This window comes from Cydia strobilella, chromosome 24 (assembly GCF_947568885.1).
Source record: "Cydia strobilella chromosome 24, ilCydStro3.1, whole genome shotgun sequence".
Classification (NCBI taxonomy): Eukaryota; Metazoa; Arthropoda; class Insecta; order Lepidoptera; family Tortricidae; genus Cydia; species Cydia strobilella.
Genome location: NC_086064.1, coordinates 2424577 through 2448227, shown reverse-complemented (window position 1 = coordinate 2448227; position 23651 = coordinate 2424577). Strand labels below are relative to the sequence as shown.

At 36.1% G+C, this 23651-nt stretch overlaps 1 protein-coding gene across 1 annotated transcript; it reads left to right on the top strand.

The window, feature by feature from the left end:
* Window positions 1–275: 275 nt before the first annotated feature.
* LOC134752170 (protein phosphatase 1 regulatory subunit 3B) lies at window positions 276–21318 on the top strand. The gene is made up of 2 exons (XM_063687780.1): window positions 276–505; window positions 17899–21318. The coding sequence occupies exon 2, from the start codon at window positions 17906–17908 to the stop codon at window positions 18773–18775; it is 870 nt and encodes a 289-aa protein (XP_063543850.1). The 5' UTR covers window positions 276–505; window positions 17899–17905; the 3' UTR covers window positions 18776–21318.
* The last annotated feature ends 2333 nt before the right edge of the window (window positions 21319–23651 follow it).

Below are 23651 nucleotides of genomic sequence, written 5' to 3'. Positions count from 1 at the left end.
CGCCATTATCTTATACGTGTCGTTACTTTGTAGACGTTTAAAATAAAAACCGCAGCAACAAGATAAAGCTTCTTTTGAGTTAAAAACGCGTGGAAGAATGGACATTTGCGTGTTGCAATTTTTAACTAAAAATTCTCAAAAAAACAAAATGTGAAAAGCAGTTAACATTGTTTTTATGATTTAAAATAAATATATACTAAATTATTTTCTTAATTTCAACATTCTTGTGTAAAAAAAAACAAGTGCAATAACCACTGAAGACGTGGGTAGTTCGAAAACAAATTACATTTCACGCGTAACGTACGTCGAAAGTATTAAATGTTAATACGAAACGAAAACAAGGTGAAACTGTTCTAACTACATACATTGTTGTTATTTTTCATGGTCGATTAAAAGTTGTATAAGTGTCAAATTAATGTCAAAGTGAGGTGCGAAGTGTTAAAATTGTTGTGGAAGCAGTGGCGAAGAAAAATGGCTTGTTTTGCGAGTTTAGTCATTCTGGCAGGTTTGACAAAATTTATTTGTATAATTATAAACTAAAAGGTGTATCACTTATACGTAGTTAGTATTAAGAGGGGGTAAATGCATAATTGTAGATTTATATTATTTTCATCAAATGCAAATGCCATGAAAAAATTCACATTAATTAATGGGCTCTGGAGGAATTTTTTTCTTAAAGCCTTAAGTTATCTCATTTTACTTAAAGGAAACATTATTTTATTTTTATAAAGAAACAAAACTGCATTCATAGATTTTTTTAAATTTTGTTTGTCTAAAAATATTCTTGAGCAAGTACTAAATATTGGATTTTATGGATATTTTGTACGACAGACGAGTGTAAGACATAATGTTTCTTGGAGAAATGTTATCATTAACTGTATCGACTAGTAGAATAAAATAGATGGTGTTTATTTTTTGGAATTATTAGTCGGTTCGATTCTCGGGCGAGACAATTTAAAAAATCTTTAAATGTAGAATCGTGGTTTATCGTGAATTTAAACGTAGTTCCGCTCTCATTTTAAAACGACTAGCTAGTTTGCTCTGAAACTTTGTACTTACAATAGGATAAGGTACATCTATGTCTGTAATTAGTTTATGTAGCTACTACCATAGTTAAAAAAAAATACAGCGAATTTACGTTTTTCATACAGAGCGTGTTTTTGGTCTATTTCGTTTGTTTTATAAACTGGAGCTATATAAACTAATTACAGAACTAGATATACCTCATGTCATTGTATGTGCAAAGTTTTATTACAATCCAACACGTAGTTTTAAAATGAGAACGAAACTCCGTTTGTATTGGAAGGTGAAATTCGGCCGAGCTTGCCGGTGACTCAAGTGAAGTTGTAATATAGTTTTCATAGTTCATAACTGTTGAAACACATTTGGGGAAATGGTAAACTGTGTAGAAATCTTAGCAAAGTAGGCACATTTTACGTTTCCAAAAACTGGTACTTTTCAGTGCCAATAATTTGGTATTTTACCCCTAATATGACATTTAAAAAAAGTAGAAAATCAAGAATAGCAAAAAGAATAGTATAACTTTCCAAAATCTTTTCAAGTGTCCATCTTAATACATACAATACATGAATACATATACATACAATACAATGCATGACGCGTTCTGCCTATTGACTAGTAACCGAGTCCAAAATGTTCAAATTTGCATAGTCTGGCTTTATATTGTAAAGAATATTTTTACGTGTTTAGAAAAATACAGTTATACCGGGTGATTGGACATTTGGCTTTAAGGCTGTTCCATCGGTTTGCCGCTGTCACTGTCACATTTCGCAAGAAAGAACGGGAAAGATCATGCGCGCCAAGTGTCAATTTTGATCGAATTATGTCGATTTTTATTTATTTTAAAAACGTTACCTTACAATATCGAAATTTTACAGCTATGAAACAACTATTTAAGTTAAGATTGTTTTTTTCTTCTTTTTTTGTTTATAGTATCACATAATAAATAACCGAGTAAAGTTTGATTAAAAGTCCGAGTTAGAGGTTACTTGGGAATTAATTGTATCAGACGAAGTGTCATAATTCGTGTATCGGAAGCTATGTTATTAAAGATAATATAGTCAAGAACTACATATATTTTTTCCACGTCTACGAATTTCAACGCCTCTTAGAAAAACATGATCATATAAGGAGATATTTCGCCTTCTGGCTCAGGGAACCGCCTTAAAGAGTGGGCTACTAACTACTATCCATCGTGTAGAGGAGCTATTAGTACCTAATAATAATTCGGTCTAAATATGTTGTTTTATTTCAAGTTGCTAATCTGAATCGGGCTCAATGATCCGACGTACGGTCGGATTTTTTCAGTAATATTTAGCGTTTGGTACGTAGTTTTTATACGTTTTGCAACTAACCACTGGAGTGGCAAACTGATTATATTTGTTAATTGAGCATTAATTCCGCCAAATTACGAACGTGACACGCAAACGTTATATATTTATCTACGAGGGATTATGTATCTAATCGACAAGGACTTAAGGACTAAAATGGTGTAAAATTCATTTTTACTTAAGTTGATTTGGCTGTGAGGTGTATACTTACAGGGTGGGGCGGGATTTAGAGTAAAAAACGCAAATTTTATTGTTTATGGTTTATGCTATTGTCGAATTGCTTAAGGAACTATTATTGATTGTGCATATGGGGCATTTTCTATGAAAAGGGACCTTATTGTCGATGGCGCTTACACCGCACAGCGTCGCGCGGCATTGTATATATTTCGGAGCATTGTTTATAATGGCGTAAGCGCCATCGTCAAGAAGGTCCCTTTTCATAGAAAATACCACATATTTTAAATAGCTCTGCTGTTATCGGAGGCCAGTAAATAGAGAAGACCGACAAACTCCATAATCCATATAACCCCGCGTGTTTCATCGATCTAAGAGGCGCTATTTACTAAAACTATTAAGATAAGTCTGCAAGCGATACCGTAAAATGGGGTTACTTTGATTCGCAGGGCGATCAATGTTATGATCATTGTTTTTTGAGGAATAGGGAGTTGATTTTTGAAAGCGAACAAACATTTTATGATGTGGTTGGGATGCTTAACAGAAATAGATCACAAATGATCAATGTTAGCCCATGAATCAAAGTTTACGATACTTACTAGAAAATTTTGAATTTAAGTATAAATTTAGAAAGGTAGGAAGTTCAAGTTTTGCCCGAAGCATTGAATATTTAATTCCTTTAATTTAAAAATTCGCTATTTATTTTTTCTGCATTTTTTCTTTATGCGTATGAAAACTGTCACCTTTCTGCTATTTTTAAACATAGACGGTCTTCCCCACATTAACCTCACTAGCATCTGCTGTTACTTTATTAAAATTAAGAGTTTAGTTCTCATTTTAAAACCACGTGTTGGATTGTAATGAAACTTTGCACATACAATGACCAGAGGTATATCTAGGTCTGTAATTAGTTTATATAGCTCCAGTTTATAAAACAAATAACTAAAATTCGCTGTATTTTTTAATTATGGTATCTGAAGCTACATAAACTGTTTACAGACATAGATGTACCTTATCCTATTGTAAGTACAAAGTTTCAGATCAAACTAGCAACTCGTTAAAATGAGAGCGTAACTACGTTTGTATGGAGAACCGAGCTTGTGGGGGACTCTTAACTCAATTAACTGTGCGGTTTAAGAGGAATTTCCTCCCGCGTACGCTTCGGCTGTGGAATGAGCTCCCTGCCGAGGTTTTCCCGAGCTACAGTATCACAGATTAATAAAAAAAAGGAGTGTACAGGTTTTTAAAGGGTCGGCAACGCGCGTGTAATATCTCCGGTGTTGCAGGCGTCCATAGGCTACGGTAACTGCTTACCATCAGGCGGGACGTATACTTGATTGCCACCGACGTGGTATAAAAAAAAAATTAAATACTTTTTCAACTTTAATTTGCTAAGGTCATATATTATACCTACAGTAATGCAGCAGTTAGTAATGGGCATAGAGTAACTTATACTGGGGCGGTACTGTCATAGTAAATTTTGTAACCCCAGTAAATTCACTGCCATCTGTCGACACACTTTAAACTAAAAATGAAGACTTATAAAAATACGATAAAATGTATTTAAATATGGATAAATAATTTTTTTTATTTGCATTAATCATTTTTATGATTTTGACCCATGTTCTTTCACTGATATGCGTTAAAATTGTTAAATAACAAACGAAACCGTCAACGCCATCTATACGACAGTTGGCCAAAACTAGTAGCGCCCTCTGAACGAGAATCAAATTTTCTTGATTTTCGAGGCACGTTTTTTCCTTAGACTGTATCCATCTATTACGGAGTTATATCTATCTTTGGTAATGGGTAATGGAACTGGACGTCACAACATATTCTAGCACGTAATTTACTAGTGGCGGTGAGCTGTAGACTTCGCGATAAGTTAAAAAAAATCCTTTGTTGAATCATTATCACAGCGAACTCGCCTTAGGTGCCATACCCTACTGGCGCTTAAGTCTTTTATGCCAAATTCCGCCATTTTCAATATTTTCCAAAACACGAAACGACAGATAAATTATATTTAACTACCGAAGCTGTTCAACATTTTTTACAGGAAGCGGTTAAGAAATATTTTTATTCTATTTTTTTTGCGAAAAACTACTTTTGAATTATTTTTCCCTATTGCAGAATTCACCCTGTATGCCGAATTTAAGAATTATTATTCAGAATTAAAAGGAAATTAAGCGATTAGCTAATTAAGAAATCATGATGCCGTGCTGTTCGTTTTTTTTTAAAGTTATAATGAGAGCATAACATATTTTGTATTTTTATTAATTATTGGAAATTTGAAATGTGTTGATTATTTTATCATTTATCATTTATTTATTGTATTGTCATGTACATAATAGGTGTTACATAATATAAAGTCAGATCATGACACCCTGTAAGGGCACACAATAGTAATATTATTCTAGGCTAATTACATTTACTTATTAGTAATCAATTTAAATTAAAATAAAATAAATGACCGCAAATCTTAAAACTAAATCTAAGAATATATCGTCAAAAATAATTATATTGGTAAATGATTAATTGAATTGATTTGTCAGTTTATTATTAATAGTTATTATTTCAATTTATTGATGTCGTATAATAATAAGTAGGCTAATGGTAGAAAAAAAATGTCAAATTGCAATGTAAAATCCTAATTTCATCAGTGTCTTATTCATAACATTACTACATACTTAGCTAAAATAATAATATAATGTATTACTGGAATTTATTATACGCATAATTTTTATAATACAATATATATTTACTTTAATTTAATTAATGATTATTTGAATGAATTGAATATATTATGTAAATCCAATTATGACGTGTAATATGAAATATTATTATAAATAAATGAGTATGAGTATGAGTATGAGTATGAGTATAGGTAACAGCTTCATAAAATATAATAATTGACGCTCCACGGGACCACGGGTAAATGACTTGACGGTTGGCGCTTACATTATAGGTATATAACACTAGCACCGCCCGCCATAAGGTACCTTTACCCGTGGAATGTCTCAATATGTAAAAGAACTAAGCAAATAATTAGACTTATATTGACCGGGATATGGACCGTGATTACCTTTTGTATTGTTTTCGAGCAGAGATATTTCGACGCAGCTACATGCATCATGTTCACGGGTGACTGAAGGTAGCGGGTGGGTGTCAAAGTTGTGTAGACCGCGCTCGGTCTACCCTCATTCGTGTGCGTTGGCTGCGTTCGCTTTCAAGTCTTTCAAGGGTACCACCGGTCGCATTCACACTGGTCAATATAAGTCTAGTGAAACTAACCGTGAATCATTCAAATTTCTCGTTATTCAATATCATTAATTTATACTTGACTGACATTATGTCACAGAAAACTCTGTGCTTTATGTTATCCGATGAAAATAAATTTTCTTGGCGACAGCTGGACGCAGCAATGTGCAAGTTGCATAACAGTCTTAAAATTTCTGGAAACTCATGGAAAAAATTCTTATGCAAGTTTCCACTTAGAAAGTTTTCGTTTAGATCAGGGATTATTATTCAATATTCTACTGCTGACGACTACGTTTCATTTAACATTTACGTCACTCATTGATCTCATTCATGGAGACTATATAAAGGAGCCAAATCTCTCAAAAGTGTCCATCAAAAAACAGTAATTAGGCGGCGCCACCATACACCGAAATACTACCAAAAACAACCTACGTAATTTGGTCGGGTTATTTGTTGCCTTATATGTTATACTCATGTCCCAGAGCCTAACTAGCGCCACCGGAGAGATTAGGAAGTAATATTTAAAGCTGAAAGCGGTCACTTTTGCAACAATTCTGCCATAAAAGATTGGCATCCTTTCTATTCCATCCATAATCTCATTGGCGTCTATTTCACATGTCATAGAAATCTAAACTTGATGAAAATGAATGAAGGTTTGGCTATAAACATGCAGAAAAAATACTAAAATCATTTCTTGGGATCATTTCAATTTTTGAGAATTCTATTTGGCACATTGCTAGCGATAAATAAAGTAAGGTACCAGTCAAGTGGTGTTTTCTATAAAAAGGGACCTTATTGTCGATGGCGCTTACGCCATTATAAACGATGCTCCGATATAAATACAATGCCGCGCGACGCTGTGCGGCGTAAGCGCCATCGACAATAAGGTCCCTATTCAAAGAAAATGCCCCAAATAGCTATCTATTTTTACACACACACACGCACGCACGCACGCATTTACATCATTTGCTAGTCAACAAATTAATATGAGCGTCGCGACCTTGGTTTTTAAATATGCGAAGATAGCAGCGGTTAATAACCTTGTATCTTGATATTACACGCTTATAGCTGTTTGTGAATTTTTAACTTATCTTATCAGTAGTATTGTTCGCCACTTAGGGGATTATGCGTGCTTCAGACGTAACAATATTGCACATAATTCGCATATCAGTTATACATACATACATATAATCACGCCTATTTCCCGGAGGGGTAAGCAGAGGCCACGGATTTCCACTTGCTACGATCCTGACATACCTCTCTCGCTTCCTTCACTTTCATAACATTCCTCATACACGCTCGCCGGTTTAGGGTGCTCTTGACCTAGCCTTTTTTCAGGATTTCCCCGATCTGATAAAGATAAAGATAAAAATTCTTTATTTGCAAGAATACTTAATTCTAAAATACAGGTGTTGTTTTGTTAAAATATGGTGTACAGTATTCAGTCGCATAACGACATGCAAATTTTCAAAAAAAAAATGTTATCTAATAGTATAATTAATAGATTAAAATTCCAATATTAAAATTCATAATAAGTAATTGATTGATTAATTAATAATAAGAATACTTAACCTAAAATAAATACATTTTTCAACCATTAATTCTTAGGTACTACTGCAAATTACATTCCAAATATTCCTTAACGCTATAGAAACAGTGCTCTAACAGAAAACTAGTTGGTTTTTTCTTGTATTCCATAGCGTTTAGTTGTTTTATACTGTTGGGCAAATTGTTGTATAGAACTATGCACATATTGTACGCATTCCTCTTATATATATCCAAGTTGCACCGGGGTTGATAAAGTAGATTTTGGTATTGAGTTCTCTGGCTTGAGAAGAATTCAGATCTCATTTTAAACAAATCTGGACGGTTTTTTACAAGTAAACATGCTTTTTTAATATACATGCATGGCAGCGGTAATATTTTTAATTTCTGAAATAGTGGTCGGCAGCTATCAGTTACCCAGGCTCTCATTATTGCACGGACACATTTTTTCTGCAATAGAAATGCTCTTTCGACATCTACCGAATTTCCCCACAGTAATAGCCCATAATTTAGCACTGACGATACCACGCCGTGATAGGCTGTGACAGCTGCCTCAAAGTTGACAGTATATCTTAATTTTCTTAATGCAAAGACGAACCTATCTAATCTACTACACACCGCATTTACATGTTCTTTCCAGTTTAGATGCTGGTCAATGAATAATCCTAAAAATTTAATATTTTCACATTTTGATATAGATAAATTATTGTAATCTGATCAGAGAAAGTCCGCCGAGGTCTGCCCCCTCCAACTCCCGTTCAACTATAAGTTCAGTTCCCGTTCAGTTCGCTTATCAGTTATAAGTTACGATTTATGGTGTAACAGCGGAGATACACCGTTTTTGATGGCTATAAAGACCGATGAGAGATCGACATGGTCTACCGCAGGCCTGTCAAGAGAAGTTTGCGGAAAACGGTACTGAAACGCCTTGACGTCGTTTTTGCCTCTTGTCAGCGAGCGCGGCGAACCAGCGGTGTCAGCATGGTTGCCTTTTTATCACCTGTCACTATGCCTGTCACTTTCGCACTTACATACTTGTTAGAACGTGGCAGGCATAGTGACAGGCAATAAAAATGCTACTGTGCTAAGCCCGCAGGCCCCGTAGACAACATGCCAATCGCGAACGCTACGTAGCGAACGAAACGCAACTGTCACGGTCACACTAATATGGAAGAGTGATAGAGAGACACAAAGCGTTTCGTTGTCGAAGCGATAGCGATTGTCACCTTGGCTAGGCCGGCAGGACTCATCACAAAACTTGCGACCCTCCACAACGCCTTTGCGCCACTCCGTCCGTTGTTCTGCGAGCCTCTCCCAGTCTCGGTGGTCGATATGAAAGGCAATCCCTCTTTGCGCAATCTTTAAACCGAAGCAATGGTCTTCCAACGTTACGTTTTGCGTTCGCAACCGCGTCAAGAAGAACACGATGAGGCAGTCGAGAGGGTTCCATCCTGTGCACATGCCCTAGCCAACGCAGGCGTCTCTGTTTAAGAAACGCGTTTAAGCTAGGTAGTTTTGTAATTTCTAGAACCCTTTCGTTGTCACCCTGTCTTGCTATATTTCCAAGATCTTACGAAGGCAACGCATGTAAAAAGAGTTTAAACGACGTTCTATTTTTGCATACGTTGTCCAGGTTTCAGCTCCGTACAAAAGTATGCTTAATATAGAAGCCTTAAAGACAAACATTTTGGTTTTTGATGTAAGGTGATAATTTTGCCATACTCTAGTACTAAGCTTCCCGTGGTCGCCGCTTTACCGATACGAATGTCGACCTCCGCATCGAGCGAGAGGTTGTTCGTTACGGCCGACCCTAGGTAGCAAAATCTGTTTTCTCTCCGCGGCACGAGCACCACAAACGAGCTGCGGTGTCAGCATGGTTGGATTTTTATCACCTGTCACTATGCCTGTCACTTTCTCACTTACACACTTGTTAGAACGTGACAGCCATGACAGGCGATAAAAATGCTACCGTGCTCAGCCCGAAGTGCACGTAATGACGCGATCGCAGCTGGAACACCCTCAGCTCGTAACGGGTCTTCTTGCGAACATATTCCACCACATCATCTGCCGTGGCAAAAACATGTAGGTGCGATACGTATAGCGCCTCGTTGCCCGCAGACCAAAAGCATATTGTGAAGAATATCGTCACCACAGAACATATTTATATAGTATTCCGTGATTACCTAACGACATTATCACTACGTTATAAAACTAACGATATCACGAAGCGATCATGTTAATATCATACCACAGATTAATAAATAGTTACTACGTAACAGATACATCGTTCCCATACAAAAGCGAAAATACCTACGCTATAATAGCCTACAAAATCTTAATAATAATACCTGCTGTTCAGGACGAGAAGAAATGTACCATAAGTACGCGCACAAAGAGTCGAGACTGCGCTAGGGTTGTACTGTTACTTATGTTATGTTATTATAGTAATAAAACGAATGTTGCGAATCAACCATATTTTTTATTAGTCAATCAAATATTTAAAAACAACACTTATAATTACTCAAAAAACTCCTTAATTTACGATTTATCTACTTATGTTCAAAGAAATAAATGGTGACAAAATTCATAAAGATAGATTTAAAATACTACTCACCTTTCTTCGTCTCTCGGAAATGAAAAAACGACAAATTTTCTTTTTGTTTTTTGACTTTTATACCCATCCTCTGCACAATAATTACGTGGTTTCGGCATTTCGAAGCGTAAGCGCGGGAAACGTGCGGTGCGAGCGCTCAGGCGGGATTTCGGCGGCCCTCTGTCGGTTGTATCGTCGACGATACGCCGAGCGGTAGGCATATAGCGCGTGGCCTTGAGCTAGTGAAGGAGGCCTGATCATACGCCGATTTCTCGCCCCAAATTGTACAAGAAACTCGCAACATCTAAATGGGCCTTTTGCATTGTCAGCAAAATTCTGTCTGGCAACAGAGTTATCTAATTTCAATGGAAAAATACGTGTTGTACCCATTGTTTTTGTTTTATCATTACAATACCGATATCGCTTTTATTTACGAGTAGATTTGATAAATTTTACACGCGTAGTGCAAATATGACGTAAAACAAATTTGTAGTTTTTATACCTATTGAATTTACACGTTTTAATCAAGGGCTAATGTAATGAAATAAATGACACGTAAACTAGACTAAGCCCTAAAAAAATATGTTTGTTTTCGGTTACCGCGATAGTTACTCATGAAATAAAACTATGAAAACGGATTATATCGCGTATATTGAATTTATAATACATCCCGACGTTTCGAACCCTTTACAGCGTTCGTGGTCAACGGGTGACTGAGGAAAAATTACAAAGTGCAAAAATACCCACATACTAAAAATAATGAACAATCATAGACTATAAACTTTAAGGCTGGTTGTACATGCAAAATCGGTTCATAAGGCTAGTTATACACCACAATTATTTTTAAAATAAAGATATGTTTGTTTGTCATTTTATTTTTTTCTAAATTATTCTATAAACGGCGGTATGTATATGTATGTATGTACACGAGCAAAATTTTAACAAGTATATTGTCAGATGTACGAAAAAAGAACACTAAATAATCAAACCCGCTGTCAATGACCTGTTGTGTGTAACAACTCTGGACCCGATACCTATAATTATTTATTTATATGATCCTCGAGTGTCCCACTGCTGGGCAAAAGCCACCCACGCCCAAAAAAGCTGTTGCTGGGTAAAGCCTTTTACCCGGTCTTGATCCGTTCCTATGAAAGGTCATCTCGCTAACGCCGTCGAGATTTGCTGCGACACCCGGCCGTAGCACGGTCGCATTTTTGTCACCTGTCACAATGCCTGTCACGTTCTAACATATGTAACTGCGAAAGTGACAGGCGATAAAAATGACATGCTGCCACCGCAGATTCGGAACCCCTAGTAGCCTAGCAGGTTCATTCGATAGCGTGACGAGCGTACGCGTTTGATTTTAGTAAGGGATTTTAAACAGCGCGCCAAGCGGGACGTTTTGGAAACTCAAAATCCCATACAAAATGAAGTTTACACTAGGGTCACGGTTGTGTGGAATATTTACATAATTGGGGCATTTTCTTCGAATAGGGACCTTATTGTCGATGGCGCTTACGCCGCACAGCGTCGCGCGGCATTGTATTTATATCGGAGCATAGTTAATAATGGCGTAAGCGCCATCGACAATAAGGTCCCTTTTTAGGGTTCCGTACCCAAAGGGTAAAATCGGGACCCTATTACTAAGACTCCGCTGTCCGTCTATCTGTCACTAAGCTGTATCTCATGAACTGTGATAGCTAGACAGTTGAAATTTTCACAGATGATGTATTTCTGTTGCCGCTATAACAACAAATACTAAAAAGTACGGAACCCTCGGTGCGCGAGTCCGACTCGCACTTGACCGGTTTTTGTTTATTTATTTATTTATTTATTTCCAAAAACATGTCCGGCTCACAGCGGAGGCCAAACGCCAGGACATGGAAAGAACATTTCATACACAACACAAGTAAAAGGCAACAAAACAAACAATTCATCATATATATCATAATCAAATTATAGAAAATAACACAATTCTGTTTTTATTCGTGCACGCTATTACCCTATGTTGTAGCCGTGTCAAACGGGTTTATATACGGGTTATAGTTTATCGCATGTTTATTTCATTCATTTGTCATTCTTCCAATTATCTAAACTTAAAATAGTATTACGTAAGTGTCAAACGACAGGGTCAGACACACGCAAAAATATTTCCTTTCTGTTCCCAAACAATAGGTGTTTTTTAAAACTCAGTTAACTTCGGGGTATGGCTAATTACCTACATTTAAGGAAACTGAATGGCAGTTAATTTTATTAATTTATTTACTTTTTTTTTGTAAAAAGTAATTAAATGCTGCAGATAGCGTTTTTAGGGTTCCGTACCCAAAGGGTAAAAACGGGACCCTATTACTAAGACTCCGCTGTCTGTCTGTCCGTCTGTCACCAGGCTGTTGAAATTTTCACAGATGATGCCACCATTTCTGTTGCCGCTATAACAACAAATACTAAAATAGAATAAATTAAATATTTATTAATACAACAAACGTGATTTTTTTGCCGTTTTTTCCGTAATGGTACGGAACCCTTCGTGCGCGAGTCCGACTCGCATTTGGCCGGTTTTTTATTTTGCCACGAATAAACGGTCTCTATTCTATTCTATTCTATAATATATCAATATAAGTAAACAAGCCCTAAGGCAAGTGTACACGCTCATAGCGGCCTTATTAGATAAAAATAAATTTTTGATTATCTCAGAAATTGAGTTAATTAGAATACCGGTGTTTTTATGAAAGTAACTTAAGTTAAGCTCAGGAATGCACCCTTAAGATTAAAGATGTTAAAAAAACCGGCCAAGTGCGAGTCGCACTCGCGCACGAAGGGTACGAAGGGGGATAACTCCATTCCACATAAACGTGTCAAGAAGGTATTGTATTTTATTTATCTCATTAAAATAATATGCAAAAATGTTAAATAACGGAACTATTTAAATAGTAAAAAAAACGTATCGTATCCGGCAGAATATCAGTGCTTCGCTCAACAGAGTGGAGCGTATAGCTGAGTCGGAACCCTTTTGTTTTTGCTGCAATGCACACAGCGTGCAGCTAACCACTAAAAACGAATTTTTCGTGTTTAAGTAAAAAAAAATTTTTGTTAATTTAATTTAGTACATAAGTTTTGTTCTGACTGCAATGTACCTACTTATAACTTTACACTAAAATTGTGTGTTTTGCAGCATCCAAATAAACGTTTTATCTATCTATCTATCTATCGCATATTTATTTCGCGCATTCCATTCTGCCTTGAATGACCTCTCTAAAATTACGGTAAATTAAAAAGTACAATTTATTTGACACGGTCATACCTACATACACAAAAAAAAATACGAGCTTTTATCAATGACTGTACTTTTCTTTTAACAGGCAACTAATTAATACTCATCGAGACAATTCTAACCAACTCAAACAATAAAGTTGTGTTGTTTTATCACAGAGTTCCTCCATAGGAACTCTGTGATAAAACAACATGGGAGGTGGCCATCCACCTCCTGTGCTCATCATCTGATCAGCTCGATGGTATCATAATATTGCATTATCACACAACTTACATATATAAAGTTAGCTTGTAAGATTTGACCCGAACATACATACATATACAGGCTGACCTTAGCCATTGGACCAACCCTGAAATCCCACGTAGGGTAACTTCCCAGGAATACTTGAACGGTAATATTTTTTTAATTAGAACTAAAGAAAAAAATAAATTTTCGAACAAAAATTGATTTCAATGATTGACAACAAAAAGAAACTGTATTGATCATTGGCAGTGTTTTTAACAATGAGGGCTTACGCGTATGAATTCGCCGCTAGGGACGCTAGTGTAGATTGTGGTCTTTTCCATAGTTCTAAATGTCAAATGTCACTTGTCACTTCAATGACTGACAGCTGTGCTTTAGTCTTTTGTATGGATGGTATAGAAAGGATCGCAATCTCTTATGGCAGAATTGTTGTAAAAGTGACCGCGTTAAGCTTTAAATAATAGTTCCTAATCTCTCCGGTGGCGCTAGTTAGACTCTGGGACATGAATATAACATGAACCATATAAGGCAACAAATAACCCGACCAAATTACGTAGGTTGTTTTTGGTAGTATTTCGGTGTATGGTGGCGCCGCCTAATTACTGTTTTTTGATGGACACTTTTCATACATAGAGATTTGGCTCCTTTATACAGTCCCCATGGTCTTTTGGACCACCATCAACAGAGGCGCCAACTGGTGAGCAAAAAAACGATAGCCCTCATTTGTTCGAAAATGTGCAGCAATGATGACATTTGTCAAAAGTCAGAATCTTATTAATGTCATAAATAAAAAAGATCGAAGAAGGTTTCATACTATTTATTACCTCAGGAGCCACACACAACACATACCGGCTGCTCCAAAGTAAAATATCGTAATTTGTTAATTTATTCGTAACCGCTACACCAGTTGTTATTATACTAATTCTAAATACCCTAATGCATATGTACATTTCGGCTTTGTCAAATGGCTAAGGACACCCTGTATACTTACATACAAACGTGATACAAACATTGCAAGTTAAATAAAAGCTTGTATAACTTGTGCACATTTGAACAATTTTGTAAATACAATATTTCGTAGATTCGTTAAGTACCTATGTAATATGTCCTCTTTTGCACGCCGTAACCCCATGTCATATAAGTACATAACCGTGTCAAGCAGGTATCTACTATCACACCACGAGCCAGACGATCACGCAGGCGCGTAGCGGCGCTGTGTGCGCGCCGCGTGCGCACGCGGTGACCATGATGCGGGGACAATTGGGACGAGTCTCGAATCGAAACGTGAAAAAAGTCACGCGGTGACAATGCTTAGCGCGAAAATTGGGACGAGTCCTGAATGGGGTTGGCCGAGCGAAGTATTTTACATATGACGCCAGCACTGGTTTTACCTGTTAATGCTTAAAAAAGTGTCAAATTCTTTATTTTATGGCCTGGATACCCTTTAAGCCAAATCCCATAAAACAGATAGAACCTATGCTGGCACCATCTATACAAATCATTGAATGAATTAATTTTATTTGCGGAATATGGGTTACATAGGGTTGGTATAAATATAGTATTTACAAGTTCTCCATATTCTACTTAGACAAGCATGAAAAAATGATCTGTATTTTTGGTGGATTGCTAATTGACAGTTGCCAAACCCATTCGAAACAAGCGGAAAAAGTATTGTAGTGGCGGTCTGGCGGTGCGCGCGCGGTGAACATGGTGCGGGGGAAATTTGAGACGAGTCTTGAATTTAATATAATTGAAAAAAGTGAATATCATGTTTTATAAGGTGACCATGGTCTGAGGGAAATTCGGAACAAGTCTAAATCAAAACGTTTGACTTGCAAGTTTTTTTTTAAAAAACTTGCAAGTTCTTGTTTAGTGTCTTGCAAGTTTTTTTAAAAATGATTAATTGTACGAAAGTAGCCAGACAGTACGTTAAAAAAACAATCTAAAAAATGCCGTTGAAATTATTTCCCGTTACAGATACAAAATTTAAAAAAGAAATTTTAAGAATATAACTAAATTTTAAATCGAAAAAACCATAACTTCAATCTAAGAAAATAACTGTCGCTTATGTTATGAATAATAAATACTTTACTTACATTAAACTGTATCCGAATCGCTCATACCGTGTTGAGATTAAATGGAATCGATCATTATTTTACACACACAAACAATTAGAAACCTCTAACCCTACTCTTTCTAACCTATGAAGTGGATAATATGACCATAGACTGATTTTATTCTAATAATGATAATACAGATTTAAACTTTCCCGATTTCTGCACATTATAAGATTTACCTCCGACGTTTCCAAAAAATGTAAGCGGAAAAGAATATCGACAGTAAACAAATCGAATATCGTTAGTGTTGTGGTTGTGTCAGTTGTGTGTCGACATAGTAACATCTCTAGTGCTCAAAACATTCAAGCTGATTAACAAGACCAAGTGTGGGTATACTATAGTTCGAAAAACTCGCTCGGCCTAGCACCCATAGTACAAGCTTTGCTTAGTTTGGGGCTAGGTGGATGGGATGGGTGATGGATGGATGGTGGGGCTGTGTAAGATGTCCCCTAATATTTATTTATTACATCAATTATTGATATATTATCTATATATAGAAGTGTTGTCACATTCTTAATATTAAGACATAATACACAAAATTAATCTACTGCCCTAAATCAGCTACTGTAAACAAGTCGATACCTACCCAGGATTGTCTCGCTATTGGACGAAAAAAGACTTATTTCACTTGAACACTAATAGGAGATAAGTCCTTTTAGAAATAAAGAGGATAATTGTTTACATTCTTAATTAATAAGTAAAAGTATCAAGGGTAAACATTGATATCGCAGACGGAATTTGTCAGACTTCATAACGCCTGTTCAAGATAATACAGTATTTCCCGTGAGTTTTTCGGGACTTATGTACGAAATATAATTTGACATTTACCAGTCGCTTTTCGATGAAGGAAAACGTGGTGAGGAAACCGGACTAATCCCAGCAAGGCATAGTTCCCTCTCTGGGTTGGAAGGTCAGATGGCAGTCGCTTTCGTGAAAACTAGTGGCTACGTTAATTCTTAGGATTAGTTGTCAAGCGGACCCCAGGCTCCCATGAGCCGTGGCAAAATGCTGGGATAACGCGAGGAAGATGATGACTAATACCTATTTCCCGTTGGTTCGTCTGTTATCTCGTATCCAGGGTTAGAAAGAAAAGAAGCTTAAAAAGTCAACTGATATTATTTTTTTAATTTATTGACGATTTTTTTTTCCTTAGATTTGGATAATATTTACGCCATTATAAACGATGCTCCGATATAAATACAATGCCGCGCGACGCTGTGCGACGTAAGCGCCATCGACAATAAGGTCCCTTTTCATAGAAAAAGCCCCATATGTATTTTCATTATTGAATCATCGTAACCATATCAAGGACGCAGAGCAATAAAGTTCCTAAAATATACCACAATACTGTCTCCCGTGATTTTCCTGTGTCCTAAATAAAATTGTCGTAAACTCGTAAAAAATACGTTTTATTAATTCCATCATGTGAGTTCTCATGAATGTAATAAAACGTAATTGAAGCGACCTTGACTCATTTAGCGTTTATAACTTAAATAGGGCGGTATGCGAGTTTGTTTTGCTATAGGTAAATACGTATATTTTACAACGTATTATAAGCCTGAAAAGGTAGAGTTTGGTGACTACTAGTGTATTAATTTATGCTTAATATTTAACCCATTCTCCACACACATTAATAAATTATTTGATTTCGTTATAATTATTAAAGTAATCCTATTTAACCTGTTTTATACTACAATGCTCCTTCATAGGTAGAATCAAGTTACAAAAAAGTCCAGTACAAAATAGATGATATAGTTACTTATTTTTTTATTAGCTTAGTTATTTTTCATATGCCTGTATTTTCCCACTTCGCTTTACAAAACTGCCAAAAAGTTGTCAAAGTCAAGTCAAAGTCAATATAATCTTTATTCAAATAGGCCTAGCAACAAGCACTTTTAAATTGTCAAGTTTTAAATATTACCTTAATCTAAATATCAGAGCAATTTATTGATGCAGTTAATTTATTCTTAAAAACATTGAATTATTATAGATATGTCTTCAAATTCTCAATTTCAATCTTGTCTAATGAAAAAAACCATATGAATACAAATCCTTTAATATTTTTCTAACTTTGCTGACAAATATTAAAACAGTCAACAAACACATACCATTCCACTTGACGTGTATATTATTGTCAATTGTCCTAACAATGAATGATCGATTCATTGTCACCCCATATTTATTCACATCGTTCGCGTGGACGGCGCCCCGACGGCTATATAGACCCCACGCGCCTGGCATTCCGTTTAGTTCATCGCTAACCGCCAGAGCGTGCGGACGTGTCACACACTATTATCACTCGCGTACGTGTTCCACTGATAGTAACGTGTGCCTCCGTTGTTACAGACTTACGATGTGCGCGGCGATAGACATGCTACCATCAGAACAGCTGTTTTATGGACATAGTCCACCCGCCGGCTTCCTTACGGACTATACAGTGCGCCGACCGAACATATCGAAGATCACCACCATCACTAGAGGATTTTCAGCGCCATGTTTACCCACTCCTATTCAGCTGAAGCCGTTACAACTCACTTTAAAGGCAGCCCCGAGATCGTGCTTAAGAATGCCGACAGAAAACAAGAAGAAGCGGGTAGTGTTCGCCGACGATAGAGGGTATGCTCTAGAACAAGTCAAGTTCATGACAGAGCCCTCTCATGTACCACCTTACTGGGCCTTGAAGATCGTAGCCAGTCCCACGTTAGAGAGAAAACCACCGCCTCAACCGCAAGATGTGTGGGAGATCAGATTCGACCAGCCAGCGTCAGACTATCTCGAGTTCAGACGAAGAATAAATGAAGACTGCGTTACGCTTGAAAACGTCATTCTCAAACAGAACGAATGTGCAGTTGATGGAACCGTTAAAGTTAAAAACTTGGATTTCGCTAAAGAAGTGTTTGTGCGTACGTCATTCGATGGCTGGACGACGAGCGAAGACACGTACTGCGCCTTTGTGGAAGCCGGTCCTTTGACTCAGCAGGGAGTCTCTGCGTACGATACGTTCGGGTTCAGAATACAGTTACCAATACACTCGCGAAGGGTAGACTTCTGCGTTTGTTACCGGTGCCAAGGAAAAGAGTATTGGGACAGCAACAAAGGCCAGAACTACACCATCGAGAAGTCCTCGGTCCGGAAAACGCCTGCAGTATCTTGCGCTAGGATAAACTTCGGAAACTCCTGGAGTGCGCGCACAGGTCTAAACGGAAACACACCGTACTGGTGATAGACACTAGCTTCGCTTGTGGATTGAGTTGCCTGTCGGCTTTACTGTGATCTAAGTGCCATTGAAGTGCCAAGTCAAGACTGGATCCGTAGGTATCTAGGTATGTATGAGTTGACATGATTCACGATAGTGACAGCTGAGGGCAGTGCGCTTTGACACTTGACTGTAGATAGCACGGAGATATGCCCGTTTGATTAATGTGGGTATAATTCGATTTGGAAATTTCCGTCGATACGCTGAAACGGAGACTATAAATAGATAAATAGTGCTATAGTATTTATTTCTATATAATTATTTAAATATTCGTTTTGTCCCCGCTTCTATCAGAGGCCTAGCTGTGAAAATGTGTTCCTCATTAATCAAGTTTCGGCTATGGTAGAAAAAACAGCCTATAAATTCTACAGTTACTTAAGTAGTACTTATTATCAAAAAGGCTGAAGGAATAAAAGAGCAACCAAAAAAACGAAATCCGGCTGAGACTCGTTGCAATCATTACACAATTATTTTTTTCCAAATCCGATACCTATATTTTAATTTTTACTAATAAGTTGCCTCGAAAGGACAGCTTCTGTACAACGACATTAAATTTATTATCATTTTAAAAACCTTGATAAGAAGCTGTTGCAAAGTAGCTCCGTTGTCTCTTACTATAAATAACTATAGCTTCGTTTCCGACTTGATAAAAGCTGGATTCGGTGACACAGACTGATAATGATAACTGATAAACGAATTTTGTATCTCCCCCGTGATTCACTGTAGCTATACAAGCCATTAATTTTATGTTGTTATATTGATTATTACTATAAAAATAAACGTCTCCATGCTATCAACAGATAAGTTTAAAACTGGAAAACAAGCCAACAATAACTATAAAAAATACCTACTTATTTTTACAATATCTTGAATCATTGTCGAGAATAATCCCAAAATGTATTTCTTTGGAAATCAACGAGCACATTTAATATGTGAGGTGAAGAATCTATTGTTGAGATTTTATGACTGTGCTATTTTTATTGTTAGGCTATTTCGTGAAACGTAAACATTCCTTTATGTCAGAAAGTATGTTTAGGTATTTTCGTATTGGTTTCCAAAGATATACTTAAACACACCCAACTTGTCAGTAGAAAAAGGCGCGATATTCAAATTCTCTATGGGAGTTGAACCCAGTAAGGTTAAGATGGTCAGTTTTTATCATCTGACATCATGCTTATCACGTTCTAACAAGTGTGTAAGTGAGAAAGTGACGCATGACATGACAAGTGATAAAAATGCGACCATGATACCATAAATTTTTTGATGTTGCCGCCTTTTTCTCCTGAAAAGTGGCTGTGCCATGAAGAAGTAGGTAGGAAAGAAATAATGAATTTATGCAATGCATGTAATCGATTTAAAAGACTCGTCCTTCGTTTTGTAAAAACGTGGACATCCTAGAATTTTGAATGAAATTTGAATTGCGATCGGCCTGTTTATTACTATTACAATAATAGCAACCAAGGGTTGGTTAGAATTTAAAGTAAATAGTATTACTGTTAATAATTCAGATATATTACGGTCAGATAGTTAATGAATCAAATATATTAATAATATTGAATACATTGATTTAAAACCTTAATATATCATAAAGGGGTGTGACCAATTTAATACTTTATTATTGTCAATAATATTAATAATACAACGAATATATGATACATACTGATGTTCCTGTAATTAGAAGTAGATAAATTATAAGATGTTAAATGTTAAACGATATGCGAACATAATAGTTTTAACTACTTCATAAATGTATTTAAATAATTTCATAATTCATATGGCTCTATATAAATGAAATGTTATGTTTTTACCTAATGCTTACGTACTTTAAGGTTTTGAAAATCTCTGACAAAACTGATGATATTTTTTATGTCAGTTATTGTCATATTGTGTTTTATAAAATTAAACTATTATTAAACTCAAACAGGCAATATAATAGTTATTTTTATGTAATATTTCCCTTTTCAAAAGTGAGAATTAAGTAGTTTTTAAATTAATTATAATTCTAATTTTATATTTATTTATTTAAATACGAATTTTGAAATACGACAATCATACATCAATTTTGTTAGTGCAAAAGTGTAATTGTGTGTTTTTATTTATTATTTTGAAACATTTACTGAATTATTGTAAAATGTTTAATTGTACATTTTTGTTATTTTTGTAGCTTACTAGATTTTGTGAGATATGTAAAAGTCGATGTAAACAAAAGGTCGCATGAAATTATTAAAAATGAAATGGAAATCAAATGTGAAATAAAATGAAAGTAATTTATTGAAATAGATTGAATTGTTTGATTAAAATTTTCAATTGTTGTTATATCAGGGGGTTGTAATATTATAATTTATAAAGGGATGTATGTTTTAATGAAGGAACTGATTAATTAAGTTATTAATTTATATTTTTTTACAGGTAATTATAGAAAAATGTTAATTTTTTTGTTAATTTTTACGTGAATCGGTATGTAAATATTGACCACCTTTTTCTATAAAAATAAAAAGAATCAAATTATATGCAATTGTTTTATTCAACGTAGGGTATTAGTAATATAATATTAGGTACAATCGAGTTTTACACGCTTCTAAAGGGGCCCACAGACTATCAGTCCGCCGGACGATATCGGCCTGTCAGTTGTTCGGAGCTGTCAAATTTTTGTTCTAACGACAGGCCGATATCGTCCGGCGGACTGATAGTCAGTGGGCCCCTTAAGGGTGGTATTCCAGCTGGAGGCCTATTTTTTTAATTTCGACCGCTCGATTTCGTGTATTTCGTTCAATAACATCTCCACTAGGCATTTAAACTTATTAGTATTTCTATCGCTCGTATTTCGGAAATTAGCATTTTGCCGTTTTCCACCGATTTTCGAGTGACGAAATGGAGCGATCGAAATTAAAAAATCGCCCCCGTCCAATGTGTATTTATATGCATCTCACATTTAGCTTTATAATCATCACATTTAGCTATTATTAGCTCCAGCTTATAAAACAATCGATACAGAGCAAAAACAAGTTTTGTATGAAAAACTTAAATTTCGGTATGATCCTTCGCGCTTTCGATTTTAGATAGTTGCGTTCGGCGCTCGAGGTCTCAAATTTGAATTATTAATAACGAAACAAACGAAATAGAACAAAAACAAGTTTTGTATGAAAAACTTAAATTCGCTGTATTTTTTTAACTATGGTATCTGAAGCTACATAAACTAATTACAAACATATATACCTTATCCTATAGGGCCCTCCACACTCATGCGCGAATCACGGCGCGAAGCCGCGAACGCGAGTGTGGAGGGCCCATTGTAAGTAGAAAGTTTCAGAACAATCTAGCTAGCAATCGTTTTGAAATGAGAGCGGAACTACGTTTGTATGGAGAACCGAGCTTGCCGGAGACCCTCATGTTGTTGACCAATTATTGATCCGGGCGACCCAGAGTCGAATATAGCCGAAGGCCGGCGCACACGCAGCTTTATATAATGGCCGTCAACGTGTCGTCATGCATCTCGCCGCCGAATATAGTCAGTAGGTACAATAAGCACATCACATACCAGAGTTATAAGCAAAATAAATAATACCGTCAACCGGGGTGAATAGGGATGATCGGGGTGAATTGATACAAAACATAAAATGTGATTTACCTGACAATTTCGTTAAAAATACCTACACAAATTGTATCATACAAAATTTACTATTATTTTCAATCGAATGATACAATTTGTGTAGGTATTTTTGAAGTAGTTGTCAGGTAAATTGCATTTTAAGTTTTGCCCCTATTGACCCCAGCCATGCCTATTCACCCCGGTTGTCGAAAGTCTGTGCAAAGCTCGGTCTGACTGATATCCATGGTATCATTAAAACCGATAAGTCAAATGTACATACAAACGTAGTCCCCATTTTCCTCTCTGGATATTTATTTATTTATTTAATCTTTATTGCACAAAAGAAAATACAAATGTACAAAAGGCGGACTTAATGCTACATGACATTCTCTACCAGTCAACCTTAACATTATACTAAATATTTTTACGCGATTTGATGGATATTAACCATAGCTATGCTTCGTTTATTTATTTTTTGTTTTCATTTTTATTATACCTAAACTAAAAATTTATACAGATTTTTTTTCGTTAAGTTCTAACTTTTATAATAATCAAAAAATCGAAAAAAGTTAAACGAAGGGGAATATGAATGAATTAATATTTTTATTTCGTGTAACACATGGACACATATTTTTATTAGTAGAACTTACAAACTAAGGGGTTAGTATGTACAACGAGTTTAGATTTAAAATAATACCATGCAGATGGGGGAATGCAATCCCTCACAGTGCGACAAGTAGGGACAGTCTACCCTGTCGGCTATCATTCGTAGGATGCTCTTGGGACTGCCACGCACCCGGCGCCGGCGCACCAGGGATGCTGCGCGTGCACGCATGGTAGTATAGAAACATTCCACGCGAGCCGTCGCGAACATCCCCGATGCGCTACAGAACCGAGGCAGCCCCATCAGCACCCGGAACGCATTATTGTACTGGACCCTAAGAGCCCTGTATGCCCGTTGCGTATACTGCGCCCACAGATTGCAGGTGTAGAGGGAAGTGCAAAACGAACGAATAGCTATGTTCAATATACAATCAATTGTATAGAACTGTTTTCCATAAAACAAATAATGAGGAAAATGGGGACTAAGTTTGTATGGAGAATCGGTCGTTTACTATCCTCTTAATCGTTTTGGTTATGATGTATTTTAAGTAGTTATCTAACACTAATTAATAGATAAGCACAGATACAGTTGTCAGACTGATAATCTTTATTTGATAGATAGTAGTATGGATGGTATAAAAAGGATCGCAA

Coding starts and splice junctions, on each gene's coding strand:
- LOC134752170 (XM_063687780.1), top strand. CDS start 17,906: ATGTGCGCGGCGATAGACATGCTACCATCAGAACAGCTGTTTTATGGA.